Consider the following 19557-nt stretch of genomic DNA (forward strand, 5'->3'; position numbering starts at 1 on the left):
CTGCGGGGCCCTCTGTCAGCTCCATCCCTCCCACCAGTCAGCTGGGCAGAACCTCTCATTTGTGGGTGAGAGTAATTAGGGGTCCACCCTAGCTGCTATTCCGGGAAGGCTGCAGTCTGAGGACATTCTCTGGGGGTGCGGGGGGTGGTGATCCCTGGCAATACCGACACCCGCAGGGCCCCTTGGAGAGAAATTGCAGGGCGCGGCCCCTGCCTCCCTCTTCCCTGCCAGGAACTCAGAAGTAGGCTAAAACAGGAAAGGGCCAAATCCTAGGGTTGTGGCTGCTGCAAAATGCAGGTTAGGGCGCAGAGTGGGGGGCGGGATGGGGCCTGCATGGTGCCTCCCGCCGCGTCTGACCTGAGCTGTCCTCAGGGAGGGACCTGAGAGGCTCGTGGTCCAGCTCTCTCACTTTGGGCACATATAGGGAAACTGAGGCCCACCATTTAATCCTTGCAGCCCCCTGGAAGGTAAGTGTTGTTACTATCCCAGTAGATGAGAAAAGTGAGGTTCAGAGAGGCTAAAGGGCATGAGGTTGGAAAGGGGCTGAGCAGGGATTTGAATGTGGGTCTGTGCCCTCAGGCCTCACCCGAAAGGTGGGAGTGGTCGGACCTCCCCTGGCTGAGCTCCTGAACTCAGGGCTTCCAGCTGTTTCCCCAGACGTTTCAGCAGAGACACAGCATCGAGCTTCCTGCGCCCACTCCCTGAGTCTTTCAGTCTAATGTTTACCGTGGAGGTGAAGCCCGCTGGCCCCCCAGGGCCTGGCTCCCCAGCTCTGGGAAAGCAGCAATTTGTGTGTCTGTTCTCTCTGGAGAGGTAATAGGGGCGGCCGGAGAAAAACGCTTACAAACAGCTAGACTTCCCGGGAAGGGAAGGAGAAAGAAAGGAACGTTTCCTCTTGCTTTTCGTTCAGTCCCGGATCCGTAGACAGCCTCTGTCGTCCAGGGTGGCGGGGACGTGGTGAAGGCACCTGGTTTTCCCTTTTTAGGGGTCCACTGACTTCAGACAGCTGCCTCTACTAAGCTGAGCCTTGATTTCCCAGTTTATATAATTTGTCCCTGCGCCCGTCTAACAGTCCAGGCTGGGCAGGATGGTGGAAAGGAGCCTACCTGCTCTGTAACCTTGGGCAGTTCATTTAGCTTCTCTGGGCCTTGGTCTGCCCATCTGTAAGAGGGCTGCAGCAGATCCTTCCTTGTCTGAGGAGTAAATGAGCCCAGGTCTGTATCCACAGTGTGCCTGGCACTAGGAGGTACTTAAATTGCAATCCACAGGGACCAGATCACATACTGGTTGTTACTGGTTATTTTTATTCATTTTCCTGGCTTGTCATAGAACAGAGGTCAGAAACTCTTTCTGTAAAGGCCCAAATAGTCAATATTTTAGGCTTTGTGGTTCATACAGTCTCTTGCAATTATTCACTCTGTCATTGTGGCGCAAAGGCAGCTCCAGACAATATGTAAATAAATGTATGTGGCTGTGTTTCAATAAAACTTTATTTATAAAAAGAAGTAGTGGGCCGGATTTAGCCCCCAGGGCCTGGGTTTACCATTCTCCTGTCTAAAGTGTCTCATCGTGGTCTGTTTCTGATTGTTAATGAGATTGAGCTCCCTTTCACATCCTTGCCACCCATTTGGGTTTCTCCATCTGTTAATTGCCCATTTGTATCCTTTGCCCATTTATCTGTGAGTTTCCCAGCTTTCTCTGGTTGATTTGTTGGAGCTTCTTATATATTCTAGGTATTTATTCCTTATTGGTTTTAGATATTACAGTTACTTTTGAATCTGTTGTCTGCCTGTGGCCTTTTTATTGAATGGAAGTCCCAATGTTTTTTGGGTGTGGGGGTCTTATACATGAACCCTAGGACAAAGATATTCTCCAAGCTTTACTTTTCCTGTTCATATTTAGTAGGAGTTTATTGTTGTATAAGGTGTGAGGTAGGGATCCAATTTTATTTTTCCCCTAAATGAGTCAGTTTTCCCTGCACCGTCTGCAGAATATTCCACGTGATCATTTGTCATCCATCATGTAGTAAGTTCCCACAAACACATGGTCTCTTATGTGATTTCTATTCTCTTCCCCTTGTTCTTGGTCTGTTTCTGCCATAGTTCACACTGTTTTTGTTACTATGGCTTTGTAATGCGTCTTTATAGCAGGTGGGGCAAGTTCAGGTTTTTCAAGGGAAGTGAGAAAGCCAGACTCTCATGTGAAATATCCTCAATGTATTAGTGTTGGCACACGATCCCATTTAATACAGCACCGTGCTGGCCAAACCAGACGTGTCGTGGGGCTGGTTCCGGCCCGTGGCTGCTGGTTGGCAAAGCCGCTGACACCTCGTGAGCCTGACCCCGTGCCCGCGTGTCTGTGGGTTTGCAGTGCTGGAGAAGAGCGAGTTCAAGGATGAGTCCCAGTACTTCCGTTTCTATGCGGATGAGGAGATGGAGGGAACCAGCAGCAAGAACAAACAGCTTCGCAACGACTTCAAGCTGGTGGAGAACATTCTGGCCAAGCGTCTGCTGGTAGGAGCGGAGCTGAGCTGCTGCCTCTTCTTCCCACCCCCACCCTGTGTGCCTGGGAGCTGGGCCACCTTCAGATTATGGCTGGAGACATTGGGCTCAACTCTGAGCACCTGAGAGTGCGGGGGATTCTAGGTGGTGGCTGGTGACCCTACCAAGAGGCCGGGTCACATCCCTGGCCGAGACTGCACTCTTCACTAGAGGGATTGGGTTTGCTGGGCTCCCTTCCTTTTCCCTGCCGCCCCCTTGTCCACCCCACGTCCCAGCTGGCCTTGTGCTGAGCGAGTGGCCTCCCGTAATGACTCGTCCTGCACCCCGGAGCCCTGGGTCTTCTGGGCTGCTGGCGTGTCCCTGTTCAGTGGCTGTAATATCCTTGCAGTTAAGGTAGAACGTGTGCCAGCCTGTTCAGGCGTTGACCAGCCCAGCCCACCGGATCTTGTGTCTCTGCCTGCTGAGGAGCGGCAGCGCCCATCTTCACGCCTGGCCCACAGGAGGCAATCCAGAGAGAGGGTCGGAAAGCTTAGGCCTCTTGCCACAGCCAGAGTGGGGCCGAAGTCTGAATAATATGAGGATGATTTCATTAACTTCTATCCTGTAGCACTTATGGGGGCTGCTCTTCCTTCCAGTTCCTGTTTCTCCCACTATAAAGCCCTCCAATCCTCTCCGTCACACTTAGGATAGAATCCAGTCTTATCGTGGTCTACAAGACTCTGCCTGCTTCTCCAGCGTCGTCTCCTGTGCTCCCCCTTCCTCCCTCCATCCCAGCCACTGGGATCTTTCTTATCCTCCACTACCTGGGCGCCTGACTAAGGGCCTTTGCACATGCTGTGCCCTCTGCCTGGAGCACTGTCTGTACTCTGTATCAAGTTCTGGTCCTCACTTCATTCAGGTCTCAGCTCAGATATCACCTCCTTGGGCCCCCCCGCCATGCCACGTTCTGTCCCCTTAAGTGCTTTATTTTAATTCAAACTACATATACTCCCTGCATTGCATTCTATATTTCTTTGCTTATTTCTCTGTAGTCTCCCCCACGAGACAGTGAGCTGCACAAGGGCGGGAACCATCTGGCTTGTTCAGTGCTGTTTCCAGTGCCCAGTAAAGTGCCCAGCCCATCTAACAGGCAGCAGCTCAGCAAAGATTTGTTGAACGAATAAATGCATTTCCCTGTATCCTCACCACCACCAAACCCCAAAACCTCCCAACCTGCCTGCCATCCTGCCATGGGGAGGGACTGCTCTCCCTGAACTCCCTTCCTGTCCCCAAGTTCTTGGTGGCTGGACACTTTGGATCTGTTTTATTCATTAAGCCAGTAAGTCTGTATTGAGCACCTACAGTATGCCAGCAGATGGGGAGACAGTGGTGCATAACTGGGGAGACTGTCCTCGGGTCGGGAGGAGAAGGGGGAGACAGACAAGGAAAATTAAATATGTGCCAGCACAGGCCAAGGTACGAGCCAGGTGGTGTGTCTTCACCTGACAGATACATATTGAGCATCTGCTGGGTACTGGGTGCTGTTTGCATTTTACTGTATCCTGCCGCCCCCGCCCCTGCAGCCCTATCCTGTGTAGACAAGGAGGCAGCAGGATCATGGTCCCGAGGGGGCCCAGGTGGGCTGGCTGCAGTCCCGCTCACTGCCTCCCCCGGTCTCTCCTGCCTTGGGCCCCCAGATCCTGCCCCAGGAGGAAGACTACGGCTTCGACATCGAGGAAAAGAACAAGGCCGTGGTGGTGAAGTCAGTGCAGAGGGGCTCGCTGGCCGAGGTGAGGCCTCCCCGAGGGGCCGCCCTGGTGGGGGGCTGCAGGCGGGTATGAGAGTGGGGCCTCTCTCTCCACATTCCTCGAGGCAGCCCAGCTCAGCAAATCCTGGAATGTCTGTGGTTCCTCCTTGCTCATTGCCCACGTGGGGAAACTGAGTCCAGGGCCGTCTTGTCTGCGGTCTCTGGGGGGCTGGGATAGAGCCCCTCTGCTCGGGCTGTTCTCCCAGTGTGTGCCTCCGTCTCCCTCTGGGCCTGTGGGGAGGTGTGAGAATAAAACAGAAGATTTTCTGAATCAGCTGTGATAATGGAAAAAGCCAGTGATCACTGGCTTGACTAAGACAAGTTGCTGCTCTGTCATGGACACAGCGTCTCTCACGGAGGAAGGAGAGTGAGGTTGGGGCTGGCCCAGGGTTCAGCCCCAGATCGTCTCCGCTGCTCCTGGGGTGTGGAGGTGGGTGGGGAGAGGCACCTGCCGTGTTGTCCAGGTGCCCCGCTCGCCTCCGTGTGCTGATTAGGAATGCTTTGGGCTGCAAGTAGCCACATGCTCGCCTCATGGAGGCTGGAGCCCCAGGGCCTCGTGTTTTAATAATGTAGGTGGTTAGAAAGAGGTGGTTGTGAGTCCTGGTTCAGGGTTGACGTCTCTTCGACTTTCCTGGGCAAGCCCTCAGGGTCACAGTGTGGCTGCCCCGGTTCCACGCCTCGTGTCCTCACCCGCAGGGCGGGAAGCAGGGGCCAGCCATGGTGGTTTCTTGTCAGGAAGTTCGTCCTTCCCGTTAGCGCCTCCTGTGGGCTTCCCTTCGCGCCTCGTTGGCCAGAACCGGGTCTGTAGCCCCTTAGCTGCTCACCACAGAGGGGATCGGGGTTGCCCTGGGGGGCTCACTCGGTCATGCTTGGTCCCTGGGGCCGGCTCTGTGCTGCCTGAGCGTTCAAGGTCCCCCAGTGAGGAGGAGAGGAGGCCAGTGACCCCGTGTCCTTGTCCCCTGCCTGCCCCCCAGATGGCCGGCCTGCAGGTGGGGAGGAAGATCTACTCCATCAACGAGGATCTGGTGTACCTGAGGCCCTTCGCCGAGGTGGAGTCCCTCCTCAACCAGTCCTTCTGCTCCCGCCGCCCACTGCGCCTGCTGGTGGCCACCAAGGGGAAGGAGTGAGTGTCCCAGGGGCAGGTGTCCAGCGACCGCCCTCTCGGTTGAGGCGGTGCCCGAGTGCTGGGGGTGGGGAGGGGCCCGAGCTCCCAGTCCCCGGGTGGGGCTCCTGCAGGCATGGGACACGACGCTGCTCGCTCGCTCGTTCCCCCCGCGTTTACTCAGTGCCCACTGTGTGCCCGGTGGTGTTCCAGGGTCTGAGGATCCAGCCGTGTCTGGATGGACTCATTTCCACCCTTCGTTGATCTCAGGCTAGTTGGAGGGTGGAGCGGGAGACAGACAATAGAACCAATGAGATAGAGAAGGAAGAGACGCCCTGAACCAGGAAGAGACGCACTGAACCAGGCGGTAGTAAGCGTGACCGCAGCTGGGAGAGGAGATGGGCCGTGTGGAGGGATGGTGGTCAGCGAGACCACTGAGAACTGATGTGAAGACCCGAGGAGGTAAGGAGGGGAGTCAAGGGGACTTCTGGAGGAAGAGGGTTCCAGGCAGAGGAGACAGCTGGTGCAAAGGCCCCGGGGTGGAACCGTGGCAGGTGTGTTTGAGGCACAGTGAGGAAGCTGACGGGCTGCAGCAGAGTGAGCGAGAGGGAGAGGTGGGCGATGAGGTGAGCCAGACAGTGGAGGCCACGCCCTATAGGACCTGGTGCCCTGGTGTGGACCGTGGAGCCACTGGAAGGTTCTGAGCAGAGACGGGGCATGATCTGACGTGGGTTCTGGCCGCAGGGGGAGACGAGATCGTCAGGGGCAAAGGTGGAAGCGGGGGGTGGTGAGGAGGTTGGGGGCCCGGCCCGGCGAGGCAGCAGTGGGCATGGTAGGAAGCGGTGGGGACCAGATCTAGGTGCAGGGAGAGCGTTTTCTATTTTAGAAATTGTGCGTCTGGTTTTCACATCTCTCTTCTATTTAAGGCAAATGCTCTCGGTTTTCTGTTGACAGGAGTGAGGGAAAGTTTTAAATACGATTATTTCAGTAAAAGGCAGGCCAATTTAGGGAAAATGATTGATAGGTTGGTTGGTATGTACAAGTGGCAGAAATCCCCGAGGTGGAAGGTGCCTGCTTAAAATTCCGGAAACCCCTGGGGGTTGGGAACAGGCCCCCAGGATGGCTGGATCTGGCAGGTGGGGATGGGGGGACAATCTTGAGGCCCAGTGTGGGGGACGCCTCCTCAATGAGAAGCAGATGGCTGCATCGAAGCCCCTAGATTAACTGATGACGCCCACTGCATGCCCCCGGGTGGTGCCGCCCTCTGCTCTGGTGCTCCACCCGCAGAGTGGCCGGGACCTGGGCTTCCCAGTGTTCTCTGTAGGGGACATGTGGGCATTTTACTAGAGTCAGCACTGCGGTGTGGTGGGTGCCGTCTCCCCGCCCGTCTGTGACTGTGGAGTCAAGTACCCCCTGGCTGAGGCGCAAGTCTGGCCACCGGGAGGCCTCCTCCCACCAGGAGAGTGATGGAGAAGGTGCAGGAGGGGGTGGGACTTGCTGTGTGGACTGTCTCCAGGGGCAGGCCAGGTGGTTCTGATAGTCGCAGATTCTGGTGGCGTGGGCTCTGGGTAAAGGAGGTATCTCTGTATATTTGGGGCTGGAAAGCCTGGTGCTGCTACTGTTTTGGGCTGGATTTCCCAAAGTCTGGGAGGCAGGGGCTTCTCAGGGTGGCCCCTGGGCTACTGGGGGTGATACTGCTTTTGCTTATGGCTGCCTCTGCCCGGTGCAGGATCATCAAGGTCCCTGACCATCCAGAGTCCCTCTGCTTCCAGATCCGCGGAGCTGCCCCGCCGTACGTCTATGCTGTGGGGAGAGGTGAGACAGAGAGGGGAGCTTTGGGGAGGTCTGTGCGTGTATTGGGAGTTCAGAGACCCCCAGACCGTTACCATTAGGCCTGTGCCTCATGCTGCACCGTTAATTTCTTTGCTGGAAGTCAAGGCTTGCAAACACAAATGTCTGTGGGGGTCAGGCAGCGCAAATGGGTAACTGAGGGGAAGACAGTAGGCGGTGGTGAGGACTATGCAAGGTGAAAAAGTACATGTTCACTCTAAAAGGGGCAGTTTTTCTCCAGCTCAAGCCTATTATTGCCAGGCAGGTATGTGGGCCCACTCTTGCCAGATTTGATTTTTTTAAGAGAAGCCAGAAATGTGAATTTGGGCCACACTTCTGTGGTGAGATCCAGCCCGTGGGCCACCAGTTGGAGATCTCTGCTGTCTGTGTGGCCTTCTCCCTGCGTTAAAGGGTTACTCGATCTCGGAGGTGAACCAAACAGGTCTGAGAAACTGGGCTTCCAACCCTTTTTGCATCTAAGGGCCTTGTAAAGTTTAAACATTAATTGTCTATTTTTGTGGTCATAGTTGTACTTTTAATATGTGTTGATTAAGAAAAATGCATGTCAGGGCCGGCCTGGTGGCGTAGTGGTTAAGTTCGCACATTCTGCTTTGGCAGCCCGGGGTTTGCATTTCAGATCCCGGGCGTGGACCTACGCACTGCTTATCAAGCCATGCTGTGGCAGGTGTCCCATATATAGAGGAAGATGGGCACAGATGTTAGCCCAGGGCCAATCTTCCTCACCAAAAAAAAAAAAAAAAGCATGCCATGACAGAAAGCTACTGAGAATTTATTAATATTTTAAGGCAGGTTTTTATTTTATTTATCCTTAAAGCAGTGGTTGTCTGCTGGGGGCAGTGTCACCCTCCAGAGGACATATGACAGTGTCTGGAGACATCTGTGGTTATCACAGCTGGGCGTGGGGAGGGTGCTACTGGCATCTCAGGGGTGGAGGCCAGGGATACTGCTAAACATCCTACAGAGCCCAGGACAGCCCACCACAGAGAGTATCCGGTCCAAGTGTCAGTAGTGCTGAGGTGGGAAACCCTGCCCTAGAGCGTCCACAGAGAGGGGTAGCTGTTTCTAGGTGAGTCCGGAAAACAGGAAAACAGCCCGTGTTCCTTGAGCACTTACTGAAAGCCAGGTGTGGGGCCAGGTGCTTTACGTGTTTTAGCTCATCGAATCCCTCGAGAACCCAGTAGGTGTTATTCGTGTCCCTGTTTCACAGGGGAGGAAACCAAGGCCCAGAGAGGTTTAGGAACTTGCCGGAGGTCACACAGTTGGTTGGTGGCAGAGCCAGGGCTTGAAGCCAAGCCCCCGGGTCCAGGCCTGTACTCTCTCCATCACCCCAGGCAGGCCTCTTATCCTCCCACGCGCAGACAAAGCTGGGCACTCATCTGTGTTTCCAGACCCTTCCTATTAACCACCAAACTCCGGGGTCCAAGACCCACAGCCGAGAATTGTGGTATGGCTGAGAAGACACGCTCTTGGAGCCTGGTGGACCTGGGTTCGACTTCTGGCTTCTCCAGCCACATGACCTCGAGAGAGTCACTTTGTCTCTCCGAGCTCCTGCCTCCCTGTCTGCGGAACGGGGCTGCTCCTGGTCCCGGTGTCACAGGGTGTGGTGGGACTTTAGGAGACGAAGCTCTGGAGTGAAGCGTACCCGGGTTCCAGTCCAGCCGGCCTGCTGCGTGGCCTTGGGCTCGCTGCTGCTTCTCTGAGCCTCAGTTTCTTCCGCAAAATGGAAAGGAATGCCAGTCCCTGTTCTGCCCCCTACAGGGGTCGGAGGGCAGCTCCGAGGGGAGGGATGGAGGTGGAGTGTTTGGGGGGTTGGGTAGGGGACGGTGTTCGTCTGGTCACTTGCCTGTTGCTGCCCCAGGCCCTCCTCGCCGGGCGTCCAGCTTCACGCACTCCCGTCCCTCCTAGGCTCCGAGGCCGCGGCTGCGGGGCTGTGTGCAGGCCAGTGCGTCCTGAAGGTCAACGGCAACAACGTGATGAACGACGGTGCCCCCGAGGTCCTGGAGCACTTCCAGGCATTCCGGAGCCGCCGAGAAGAGGCCCTGGTGAGCTCCCTGGCGGCCAAGGGGATCAGGGAAGCCTGCTCAGTGGGGTGGGGGGCTGGCGACCACCCTCCTTCTCTGGGGAAAGGCCTGAAGGCGACCTGGGCTCAGTGCCCTCTCTGCCCCCAAACCAGAGCAGCTGGGCTGTGATGGCCTCGGTTTTCACAGCTGTGTAATGGGCGTGATAAGACCCTCTTCTCTTACCACATGGGCACACTGGGGAAATAGTCGTGTTGATGGTAAAAATGGGTGTCACACTTGCGTTGGGGTGGGGTTCAGTGGTGGGTGATGCTCACTCAGTGAGTGTTTGTTGAGCACCTGCTGGGTGCCCAGTACGTTTCTGCACTCTGGGGCCATAGGAGAGCTGAGGTTTCTGCTCCATGGATCTGACTTACATTTTCAGAGCCTCCCCACCTCCCTTGGCTTCTGCGTGGAGCATAGACTGTAGAGGGTGAGGGCTGAGTGGGAGTGGAGGTCCCTCCAGAAGGTTCCGGAGTGAAGTCTTAGAGGCCTCCCTGAAGGTGGTGTCACCACCAGCCTGAGAGCCAGAGCTCTGGAGTCGGGGAGGAGACTGCACCTTGGCCACGTCCCTCCTCCCTGGGCTCCTGGCGGCACGGCCACCCCTCTCACTCTGCCCCCCACAGGGCCTGTACCAGTGGGTCTACCACACCCACGAGGACGCCCAAGAGGCCCGAGCTGGCCAGGAGGCCCCCGGCGAGGACCTGGATGGCGAGGGGACCCAGCACGAAGACCAGCCCGACTCAGGTACCGGGACGGGCGGTCAGTGACAGCGACCCAGAGGGGACGAGTCCTCGTCTGTGTCTCCACACCATCAGTTCTGCGTTAGTGTCCGGTGGCTGCTGTCACAAAGTACCACACACCTGGTGGCTTAAAACGGCACACTTCGATTACCTTCCAGTTCTGGAGGCCAGGAGTCTGAGTCTCACTGGGCTGTGATCAGGGTGTCAGCGGGGCCGCGTGCCCTCCTGGCTCTAGGGGAGAATCCCTTTACTTGCCTGTTTCAGCTTCTAGAAGCTGCCTGCTTTCCTTGGCTCGTGGCCCCTCCTCCATCTTCAGAGGCAGCGGTGTTGGCCCGAGTCGTCCTCATGCTGCCGTCTCTCTCGTTCTGACTCCGCTGCTTCCGTCTCCCCCTGTGAGGACCCCCGTGATTACACTGGGGTCACTGGATCGTCCTGGATGATCTCTTTGTTGTCACATCAGCTGGTTGGCAACCGCAGTTCCCCCTTGCCGTGTGACGCAGCATCCTCACAGGGTCCGGGGGTGAGGATGTGGGCGTCTCTCAGGGGCCGCGATCCTGCCCACCGCGAGCTCCCACGTTCCTCTCTTGAGCCCAGCCTCAGCCCTGCACCCCAGACCTGTCTTTCTACCCCCAACCCCCGGATCTCTGACAGGCATCGCAGAGTAGCGTGGCCGACATCGAACTCCTGACCTTCCCCTGAAACCTGTTCCTCCCCTGTGTCCCGTCTCCGTCCTTCCAGGTTCTCAGGCCCCAGACCTCAGAATCCTCCCTGACCGTTCTCTGTCTCCTGTATCCCCCCACCTGGATTCCGGAAGCCCACCTTGTTGCCTCTGCCTTCCTCGTGCATCCAGAATCTGGCCGCTTCCCACCACCTCTGTCGCTGCCTGGTCCAAGCCACTGTCATTTCTCACCAGGGCCATTGCAGTGGCCTGCTCGCTGTTCTCCTGTCCTGCCTTCCTCTCCTCCGAGGGACTATTCTCAAAAGACAGGAGAGAACCTTCCAATGGCTCCCACCCTACTCAGGGCAGAGACTGAGTCCTCATCACGGTCTCCAGGCCCAGCCTGGCTCTCCAGCCTCAACTCTCATCCCCTTCCCGCTCGCCTCTCTGCTCCAGCCACTCCAGCCACTCGTCTTAAATACCAAATAACTCCTGCCCCAGGGCCTTTGCACTTCCAGTTCCCTCCCTGCAATGCTTTCCCCCAGACTTCTTCTTACCTCGTGCTCCTCACCTCACTCAGCTCTCGGCTCAGATGTCACCTCCTCAGAGAGGCCACCCCAAATGCCCTCATTAAATAAGCCCTCGATGTCGTCTTGTTCTGTTTTTTTTTTTGGTGAGGAAGATCAGCCCTGAGCTAACATCTGATGCCCACCTTCTTCCACTTCATATGGGACGCCACCACAGCATGGCCTGACAAGCGGCGCCTCGGTGCGCGCCTGGGATCCGAACTTGCGAACCCCCGGCCGCTGCAGCGGAGCGCGTGCACTTAACCGCTTGTGCCACCGGGCGGCCCCTGTTCTTATCCTGTTTTATTTTTCTTCACCGCTTGTATTGGTTAACATATGTCATGCAGTTATTCGTTTATTGTTTTCCTCCATTTTCCCCGTGAGATGTAAGCTCCCCCAGGGGGCACTTTGTTCATTTCATTCCTGGCTGAGTCCGCAGAGCCCAGAACTGTGCCTGCACGCAGGGGGCCTCAGTCAGTGTTTGCAGTTTGGGTAACAGTCCTTCCTCTCCGGTTGCTTCTCTGGACTCGGCCCTCTGCTCCTGCTGGGCCGGGAGTGGGGGCGGAGGCCGCGGAGGACCAGGGGTGCTGGTGCCTCTGAGTCTGGCAGCTCCGCACTCCTTGGGGGTAACTTCCGGGTCAGCAAAGCACCAGGGTTACGGGGTTGCCTGGGGAGCAGTCCCCCTGCTGCTTCGACACACAGCCCGGCAGAGGGATCCTGAAGGGGACGGGCCGGCAGGGAGAGGGAGAGGCCACCGGGTGGCGCTGAGCCCAGTTCCTGCCCGTCTGAGAGGAGAGGGCCGAGGGCCTCCTTCCCCAGCTTGTAGGGGACCCCTGATGACGATGGTTAACCACGCCGAGCAGAGCCGCAGTTTCTGCTCTTCTGTTCAGCAAGTAGAAGCACCTACTGTGTGCCAGGCCTGTTCTAGGAGCTGGGGACACCTGTGAACAAGGTGGATGGGGCTCCTGTCCTCATGACATGAGGGGGACAGACAGTGAACAAAAGAACAGAAAAGTTGACAGGCGGTAACATAGTATGAGGGTGAGGAGAGAGTGTGATAGTGGGTGTGTTGAGAGGTGCTCTTGGGAGCGGGTGGGAAGGAAAGCAGTTCCCTCCAATAAAGTGTCACTGTCTAGCTGTGTGGCCCCTGAGTCACTTAGCCTCTCTGGGCCCATGTTAATCAGGACTGAAACTGGGCTACATAAAAGCATTGGCTCAGCAAACTAAGGAGTCTGAGTAGGGTCAGGCAAGCTTCAGGTCTGGCTCGATCCAGAGCTTCCTGTAGTCTCGTGGGGAGTCTCTTTCTTCTCTCCAATTCTCAGCTCTGCTCCCTCTGTGTTGGTTTCCCTCTTACATGCTCAGAGCACGCGGTGGCTCTGGCAGTTGAAAAAGAGAACATCTCCTCTTTGTAGATCCAACAAAAGTCCCAGACTTGACACTCATTGGCCTAGTTTGGGCCACATGCTCGTTCCTGGACCAGTTGCTGTCAATAGAGGAGATCGAGTATGCTGATTGGCCAGGCCTGTGCCCGTGGGGAAGGTGGGGGTCCCCTCTTCTGAGCCACGTAGACTGGGAGTGGGGCACAAGGGTTGACTCCTTGAAGGAAAGTCTTCCAGGACAAGGGGTGACCCATAGTGGGCCGGCAAAAACCAGCGGACCTGCAGCCCAGGCCTCAGTTTCCCCGTGTGTCCAACACGAGCCGTCGTGGCGCCGGGTTGGGGGCCTGGCCGTGGGTGGGGTGCCTCCTCAGCATTGCCTGTCCCTTTGGCTTCTAGCCTTCGCCCAGCTGTCCCTGGGTCCCCAGCTGAGCCTGCATGAGGGCAGCCCTGTGGTCAGCCTGACGGTGGACAACGTGCACCTGGAACACGGCGTGGTCTATGAGTACGTGAGCACGGCCGGCGTCAAGTGCCACGTGCTGGAGAAGACCGTGGAGCCCCGCGGCTGCTTTGGCCTCACTGCCAAGGTCTCACTGGGCGCCGCCCTGACCTGGGGGTGGAGCGGCCTGGGCCCCTGAGTTCTGGTCCCTACCCACCACTTAGGAGCCACGAGACTTAGGAGAGTGACTTGTTATCTCTTTAGCCTCAGTTTACTCATCTGCAAAATGGGCCAGTGGTAGACCTGACCTCACAGGTGTTCCGAGGCATGTGGGAGTCACTGCAGATCAGCCGCTTACGACCCTCTCTGGCGCACAGTGGGAGCTCAGTAGCCGTTAATGTTTCTGCAGATCCTTGAGGCCTTTGCTGCCAATGACAGTGTCTTCGTGCAGAACTGTGGGCGGCTCATGGCCCTGAACAACAGCATCAAGACCATGTCCCACTACGAGTTCCGTAACATCTGTGACACCAAGCTGGAGAGCATCGGCCAGAGGATCGCCTGCTACCAGGAGGTGCCTGCACCCTCCAGTGTCTCAGCCTAGGGTGTTTTGGTTGTAATTGTCAAAACCCAACCCAACTTAGCTTCGACAAACGGGAGCATTGATTGGTTTATGTTACTGAAAGGTCCAGAGGTGAACCTCAGGCGTGGCTATATCCAGGCGTTCAAACAGATATCACAGCATCACAAAAATGTGGCATCTCCTTCTCCTGACTTTGTTTTTCTGAGTTGGCTTTGCTCCCGGGCAGCCCCTTCTCATGTCGTGACAAGATGGTTCCCAGTAGCTTCAGCCTTAGCAATCCCAGTGGAAAAGGAACTTGATGAAAGCTCTTAGTAGCTTGGCTTGGATGCCTTGCCTAGCTGGGGACTGCAGGGATGAGGGCATCCTTACCTGAACCTCAGGGACTGTGGGTTGGGGAGAGACTGGTCCTCCAGGGCGGCTCAGGTGCAGCCAAAATGGAGAAACGAATGTGGGTAGGTACCCAGGCCTTCCCTGAACTCAGGATACCATGACAGGCAGTGCAGGGGGATCCACTTTTCTATTGGGAGCTGTTGGCATTTTGTTCAATTTTGGAATGTGTAGTGTAGGTCAGGATAAAGTGGGTCCTGGGGGTGGGCCGGAATTCCCAGACCCCTGAGTTGTGACCCTGCGTTCCCCACCTTTCTCAGTTTGCAGTCCAGCTGAAGAGCAGGGTCAGCCCACCTTTCAAACAAGCACCCCTGGAACCCCATTCGCTGTGTGGCCTGGACTTCTGCCCCACCAACTGCCACGTCAACCTCATGGAAGTGTCCTACCCCAAGACCACTCCCTCAGTTGGCAGGTCCTTCAGCATCCGCTTCGGTCGCAAACCCTCGCTTATCGGCCTCGACCCAGAGCAAGGTAACTGTGTGTGTCTGTTAGGAATTGCGTTCAGATCTCACACCACAGATACTTCAACAGAAACGTGCCTGGAGGCCGGCAGTCCAGAGCTGGAATGGTGGCTCCACAGTCATCAGGGATCCAGGCTCCTCCTCTCTTTCTATGCTACCGTGTCTAAATGTGGCTTCCATCCTGAAGGATGCCTCATGGTACAGAATAGCTGCTGGAGTACCAGCCATCATGTCTGCATTCCAGGCAAGAAAATGATCACAGAGGTTAAATGCATATTAGCGCCAAACTGAAATTTTCTTCTTGAAGTAATCTAGTGGATTGAAAAAATATTTAAAAGGGAAATTTTTCTCATTCATTGGAATCCTTGAAATGGGTTCATATACCTCTGTCCAAGGGGCTTGTGGGTATCAGGGGGCTGTTTCCAAGTGAGCTCTCCCCCTTCCGCTGTAGGCCACCTGAACCCCATGTCCTACACCCAGCACTGCATCACCACCATGGCTGCCCCGTCCTGGAAGTGCCTGCCTGCTGCCAATGGAGACCTTCAGTGCCAGGGTCCCCAAGACAGTGGCTTTGGGCCAGCCAGTGGAGCCCTGGGCCAGGAAGACCGGGGCCTGAGCTTCCTCCTCAAGCAAGAGGACCGCGAGATCCAGGATGCCTACCTGCAGCTCTTCACCAAATTGGACGTGGCCCTGAAGGAGATGAAGCAATATGTCACCCAGATCAACAGGTGGGCCCCGGCCCAGGGGCGGGGGGCGGCCTTCGCGTCAGGTTCTCAGCCTCAGCGATGTCGACGTCGCGGGTAGGGGCGTTCCCTGTGGCGGGGGCTCCTGTGCGCTGTGGGATGTTGAGCAGCGTCCCTGGCCTCCACCCGCTGGGTGCCAGCAGCCCCCCTTCTCCAGTTATGACAACCAGAAATGTCTGCAGACCCTGCCCGAGGCCCCTGAGGGCAGCATCACCCGACTGAGGACCACCCCTCAGTGAAATGAGGGGTGTGGGCAGCCACCATCATCTCACCAAAACTGGTGAAAGGTTTTGGGGGAGCTTTATAATGCTAGCATTGCAGATAGAGACAGCTGGGCACCGTGTCCCTCCTGGGGTGAGGCAGCGGGACGCATGCACAGCCGCAGGAACGGCGCCGTTCTCGAGTCAGAGCTCTGGGTCTCGCTGCTCGGCCGTAGGACGGGGGATAGAGGATGGTGACATGGCGCCTCGGGGCGTGGTTGGCCACATCCAGAGGGTGGGCGTTTCTGGATGACAGATGACCCAGTTTCTTTCACAAAGAAATGATGGAGGGGACCAGGAGGCAGGGACAGGGAGGAGGAGGAGGAGCTGTTAGAGAGGAGGCCCGAGAGACCAGCCACGTGCAGCGCCTGGACCTGGTGAGCGTTCTGACACCCTGTCTGAGCGAAGACGTCTTCGAGGCCATCAGGGACATTTGAACGTGGCCTGGATGCTAGACGCTGTCGAGGATTTATGAATCTTGTTAGGTGCGGATAGCGGGCTGGTTATGTTGACCACAGAGTCTCCAGCCTCGGCGCTGTTGACCTCGGGGCCGGGTTCTTCTCTGCTGGGGGCTGTCCCGTGCACTGGCGGATATTTCACCGCATCCCTGTCTCTACCCACTGGGTGCCAGGCATTCCCTCCGCCCTCCACCTGCTTCACTCGTGACAACTGAAGATGTCTCTGGGAGGTGCTAAGTGTTTGCCCCTCAGGAAACATGCTAAATTGCTGAGTGTTTCCTGGGGGGCAGACTCAGCCCCAGTTGAGAACTCTTACTTTAAAGGAAGTCCTTATGTGCTAGAGGCACGTATGAAGTGTTTATAGGGGACATTTATGATATCTTAGATTTCTTGTAAACATTCCAGAAAAGAGAAAGCAATGGGAAAGATTGAGGAAACAAAGGTGGACCCTGAGTTGCCGTTGTTGAAGCTGCCTCCTGGGTACCTGAGGTTCACCGTACTGTTCCTCTGCTCTAGCGCGTGATAGAGATTGTCCACGATAAAAGGAAAAGTAGTGTAGGATCTGGAGCCAGGAGGCCTGGGTTTGAACCCTGTCTCTGCCACTTATTAGCTGTGTGATCTTGGGCAAGTCTTAACCTCTCTGAGCCTCGATTTCCTCATCTGTAAAATGAGGCCAATCATAACGCTGACCTCACTGAGATGGAGTAGGATTCTGTCAGCCAGGGTTTATGGATCACTTACAAGACACCACACACTCTTCTGAGCACTTTACGTATTTTAAGTCCCTTAATCTTTACAGCGGCCTAGGACTTTGATACTGGTATTACTCTGTTTTATAGGTTTTAAGAAAGTTGAATCTCAGAGAGGTGAAATAATTTGCTTTAGGTCTCTAAACTGGGAAATGGCAGCCTTGGGCTTTGAATCTGGGGTCTGTCTGTCTCAGAAACCTATGCTCTTAACCGTTATACTCTGTGCTGCAGATTGACAGACTATGGCCTCTGGGCCAAATCCGGCCCACTGCCTGTGTTTTTTAATAAAGTTTTATTGGCACACAGCCGTGCCCATTCCTTGACCTATTGTCTGGGGTCACACGACAGCGGCAGAGTTGAGTAGTTGTCACCGAGACTGTGTGGCCTACGAAGCTGGAAAGATGTGCGCTCTGGGCCTTTCCAGACCCAGTTTCCCCGTCCTGTTCTGTGCTCGGGCCTCGTGCAGCTGGGCCCTGAAGTGAAGCGCCTCCGTGCCTCACGCCCCCTGCAGGAGGGACGTGTCTGTGCAGCTGCGGAGTCGCTGGGGGGCTTTCAGGGCAGGGACACACAGCGTTTGATGCCTCTCTCTGCTTAGGGTCCGAGGTGAGGCCTGAGGTGAAGTGAAGGAGGCGGGTGAAGCCGCGGCCTGCACCTTAAAGTACACACTCTTTGCTCTGGCAGACTGCTGTCGACCATCACGGAGCCCACCTCGGGGGGCTCCTGCCACCCGCCCTTGGCCGAGGAGGCCTCGTCGCCCCCACTGGTCAGCGAGGAGGGCGAGACGGACAGGAGCGACCACGGGGGCAGCAAGAAGGTGTGCTTCAAGGTGCGGGAGGAGGACCAGGAGGACTCGGGCCACGACACCATGAGCTACCGCGACTCCTACAGGTGGGGCGGCTGGGGCGCCGCGGGCGTCGCCTGGGGTGGACGTGGGTGGCCAGTGGCACAGGCGAGGCCGTGGGATGGGGCACTCTCCCTGAACCCTGTGGTTGCGGGTGTTGTCCGAGCCCCGGAGCACGTCCCAGGCCCCTGCGGCCCCGGCCCCGGGGCTCACGTTTCGGGGCCTGTGCCCTGAGGACACCGTCCATCCGTTCTGCTTCGGTTTCACTCCGCACGTCGACAGCACGTGGTCAAAGAGGAAGTCGAGGTCTGCATGCAGCGTGCTTAAAAGTCAACGCAGGACATACCGGTTTCTGCAACAAACACTTTAGTGTCACTAGATCTGAGGAGGAAGACAGTCTTTTTCCCTCCTGACTCTGAGAGATTTGAATTTTTTCCTGATTAAGTTAATTATACGGAGATCAGTGCGGTCCTGATTAGTGGGTTAAGTAGACTAAAAACTCGATTTCCTGCAATAAGCCGTACGGTGGGTAAGTGGGATTCCTTAGCACAGATAGGCCGGCAGCGCGGTCTCCAGTGGAAGGTTGGATAGCATCTGATGGGGGGTTGAAGCTGTGGCTGGGCAAAATACAGAACTGTCGAGTTTGACAAGGAAGACCTTCGCCCAGTTCTCCCGGCGTGTGTGTTCGTCTTCAAGGGGTCTGGCTGGTCGGGGTTTCTGGCCTGGTGTCTATAAACAGAGGTGGTCTGGCTACCTGGGCGCTGTGTGTCTTGGAGCCAAGGTTTCTCCGTCTCTCTGGGTTTCCTCCTTACATGTAACTGTCACAGAGGTGAGGGGAAGAATTTCAGGATTGTGGTTTTTGATCCCCTGCCTTCTGAGTTCCCGGGACACAAGCTAAGCAAACAGGCCCTGTCCTCCTGAGCATTCCAGCCGGGCCGGGGAGACAGGGCACGGAGCCGTGTGGTCGAGTGTGGCCTGTGCGGGTGTGACCAGGGACAAGGCTGTCCCACGAGGGGAGTGACAGAAGTTACACCCCAATGAAACGCTTCACCGTCTTGCTCATCTTGCTGCGTTTCTGTGACGGTTTCCCCACCGTCAGACATGGAAACCTGACTGGGACAGCCTTCCCTGTCTCTGGCCCTGTTGTCCACTGGGCCGCAGCCTCTCTGGGCTGGTTGTCCACTGAGGGGTTTTGTCTACACTCCAGAAAGTGCGTTCTGGATGCCAGGACCAGAGGGTGTGAGCTGGAGGGTAACTTCCCTTCCCTCTGCCCCTTTGCAGCGAGTGTAACAGTAACCGGGACTCGGTCCTGTCCTACACCAGCGTGAGAAGTAATAGCTCCTACCTGGGCAGCGACGAGATGGGGTCTGGTGAGTGCGCGGCTTGTGCCTGAGGAGAGGGGTCCCCCCAGCGAGACTGTGTTTTGTTTATTTTTATTTCATTATACTTGACTCTGTTATATTATTTTGTATTACTTTGCATAGTGTGGTAGTGTATTTCCTTTCACTCATTCAGCAAATATTCATTGAGTATCGGTCATGCGCTGGAACCATAGCAGTGAGTGAAAAGACAGAGATCCTGGCCCCCGTGGAGCTGACGTTCTCCGTGAATATCATGGACATGGAGCAAATGAAAACATATGTGATGCAGTGACAGATTGTGATGTGTGCTCTGATGCCACAGAAGTAGGGTGAAATGATGGTTTCCATAAAGATGGCACAGGCTGGGGCTGGCCTGGTGGCATAGTGGTTAAGTTCACACACTCTGCTTCGGCAGCCCGGGGTTCACAGGTTCAAATCCCGGGCATGGACCTACACCCCGCTCATCAAGCCATGCTGTGGGGGCGTCCCATATACAAAATAGAGGAAGATTGGCACAGATGTTAGCTCAGGGCTAGTCTTCCTCAGCAAAAAAAAGATGACACATACTCAAACCAAAAATGACATGGAAAAGTTCAAAAGAAGTACATGAAAAATGAGTCAGAACCTCATCCTCTCCC

At 56.1% G+C, this 19557-nt stretch overlaps 1 protein-coding gene across 3 annotated transcripts in view; it reads left to right on the forward strand.

Annotated features, from left to right (window-relative positions):
* Positions 1–19557, forward strand: part of PREX1 (phosphatidylinositol-3,4,5-trisphosphate dependent Rac exchange factor 1) — a 193435-nt gene that overhangs the window by 153819 nt on the left and 20059 nt on the right. For all 3 annotated transcript variants that reach the window (XM_058562512.1, XM_058562513.1, XM_058562511.1), the window contains exons 16-27: positions 2371–2513; positions 4178–4270; positions 5262–5410; positions 7119–7204; positions 9146–9282; positions 9924–10044; positions 13040–13227; positions 13489–13650; positions 14307–14517; positions 14959–15235; positions 17399–17605; positions 18840–18928. In XM_058562512.1, the coding sequence (XP_058418495.1) occupies positions 2371–2513; positions 4178–4270; positions 5262–5410; positions 7119–7204; positions 9146–9282; positions 9924–10044; positions 13040–13227; positions 13489–13650; positions 14307–14517; positions 14959–15235; positions 17399–17605; positions 18840–18928 (1863 nt within the window). The remainder of the gene's footprint in view (positions 1–2370; positions 2514–4177; positions 4271–5261; positions 5411–7118; positions 7205–9145; positions 9283–9923; positions 10045–13039; positions 13228–13488; positions 13651–14306; positions 14518–14958; positions 15236–17398; positions 17606–18839; positions 18929–19557) is intronic.

Source organism: Diceros bicornis, chromosome 19 (genome assembly GCF_020826845.1).
Source record: "Diceros bicornis minor isolate mBicDic1 chromosome 19, mDicBic1.mat.cur, whole genome shotgun sequence".
NCBI classification, from domain to species: domain Eukaryota; kingdom Metazoa; phylum Chordata; class Mammalia; order Perissodactyla; family Rhinocerotidae; genus Diceros; species Diceros bicornis.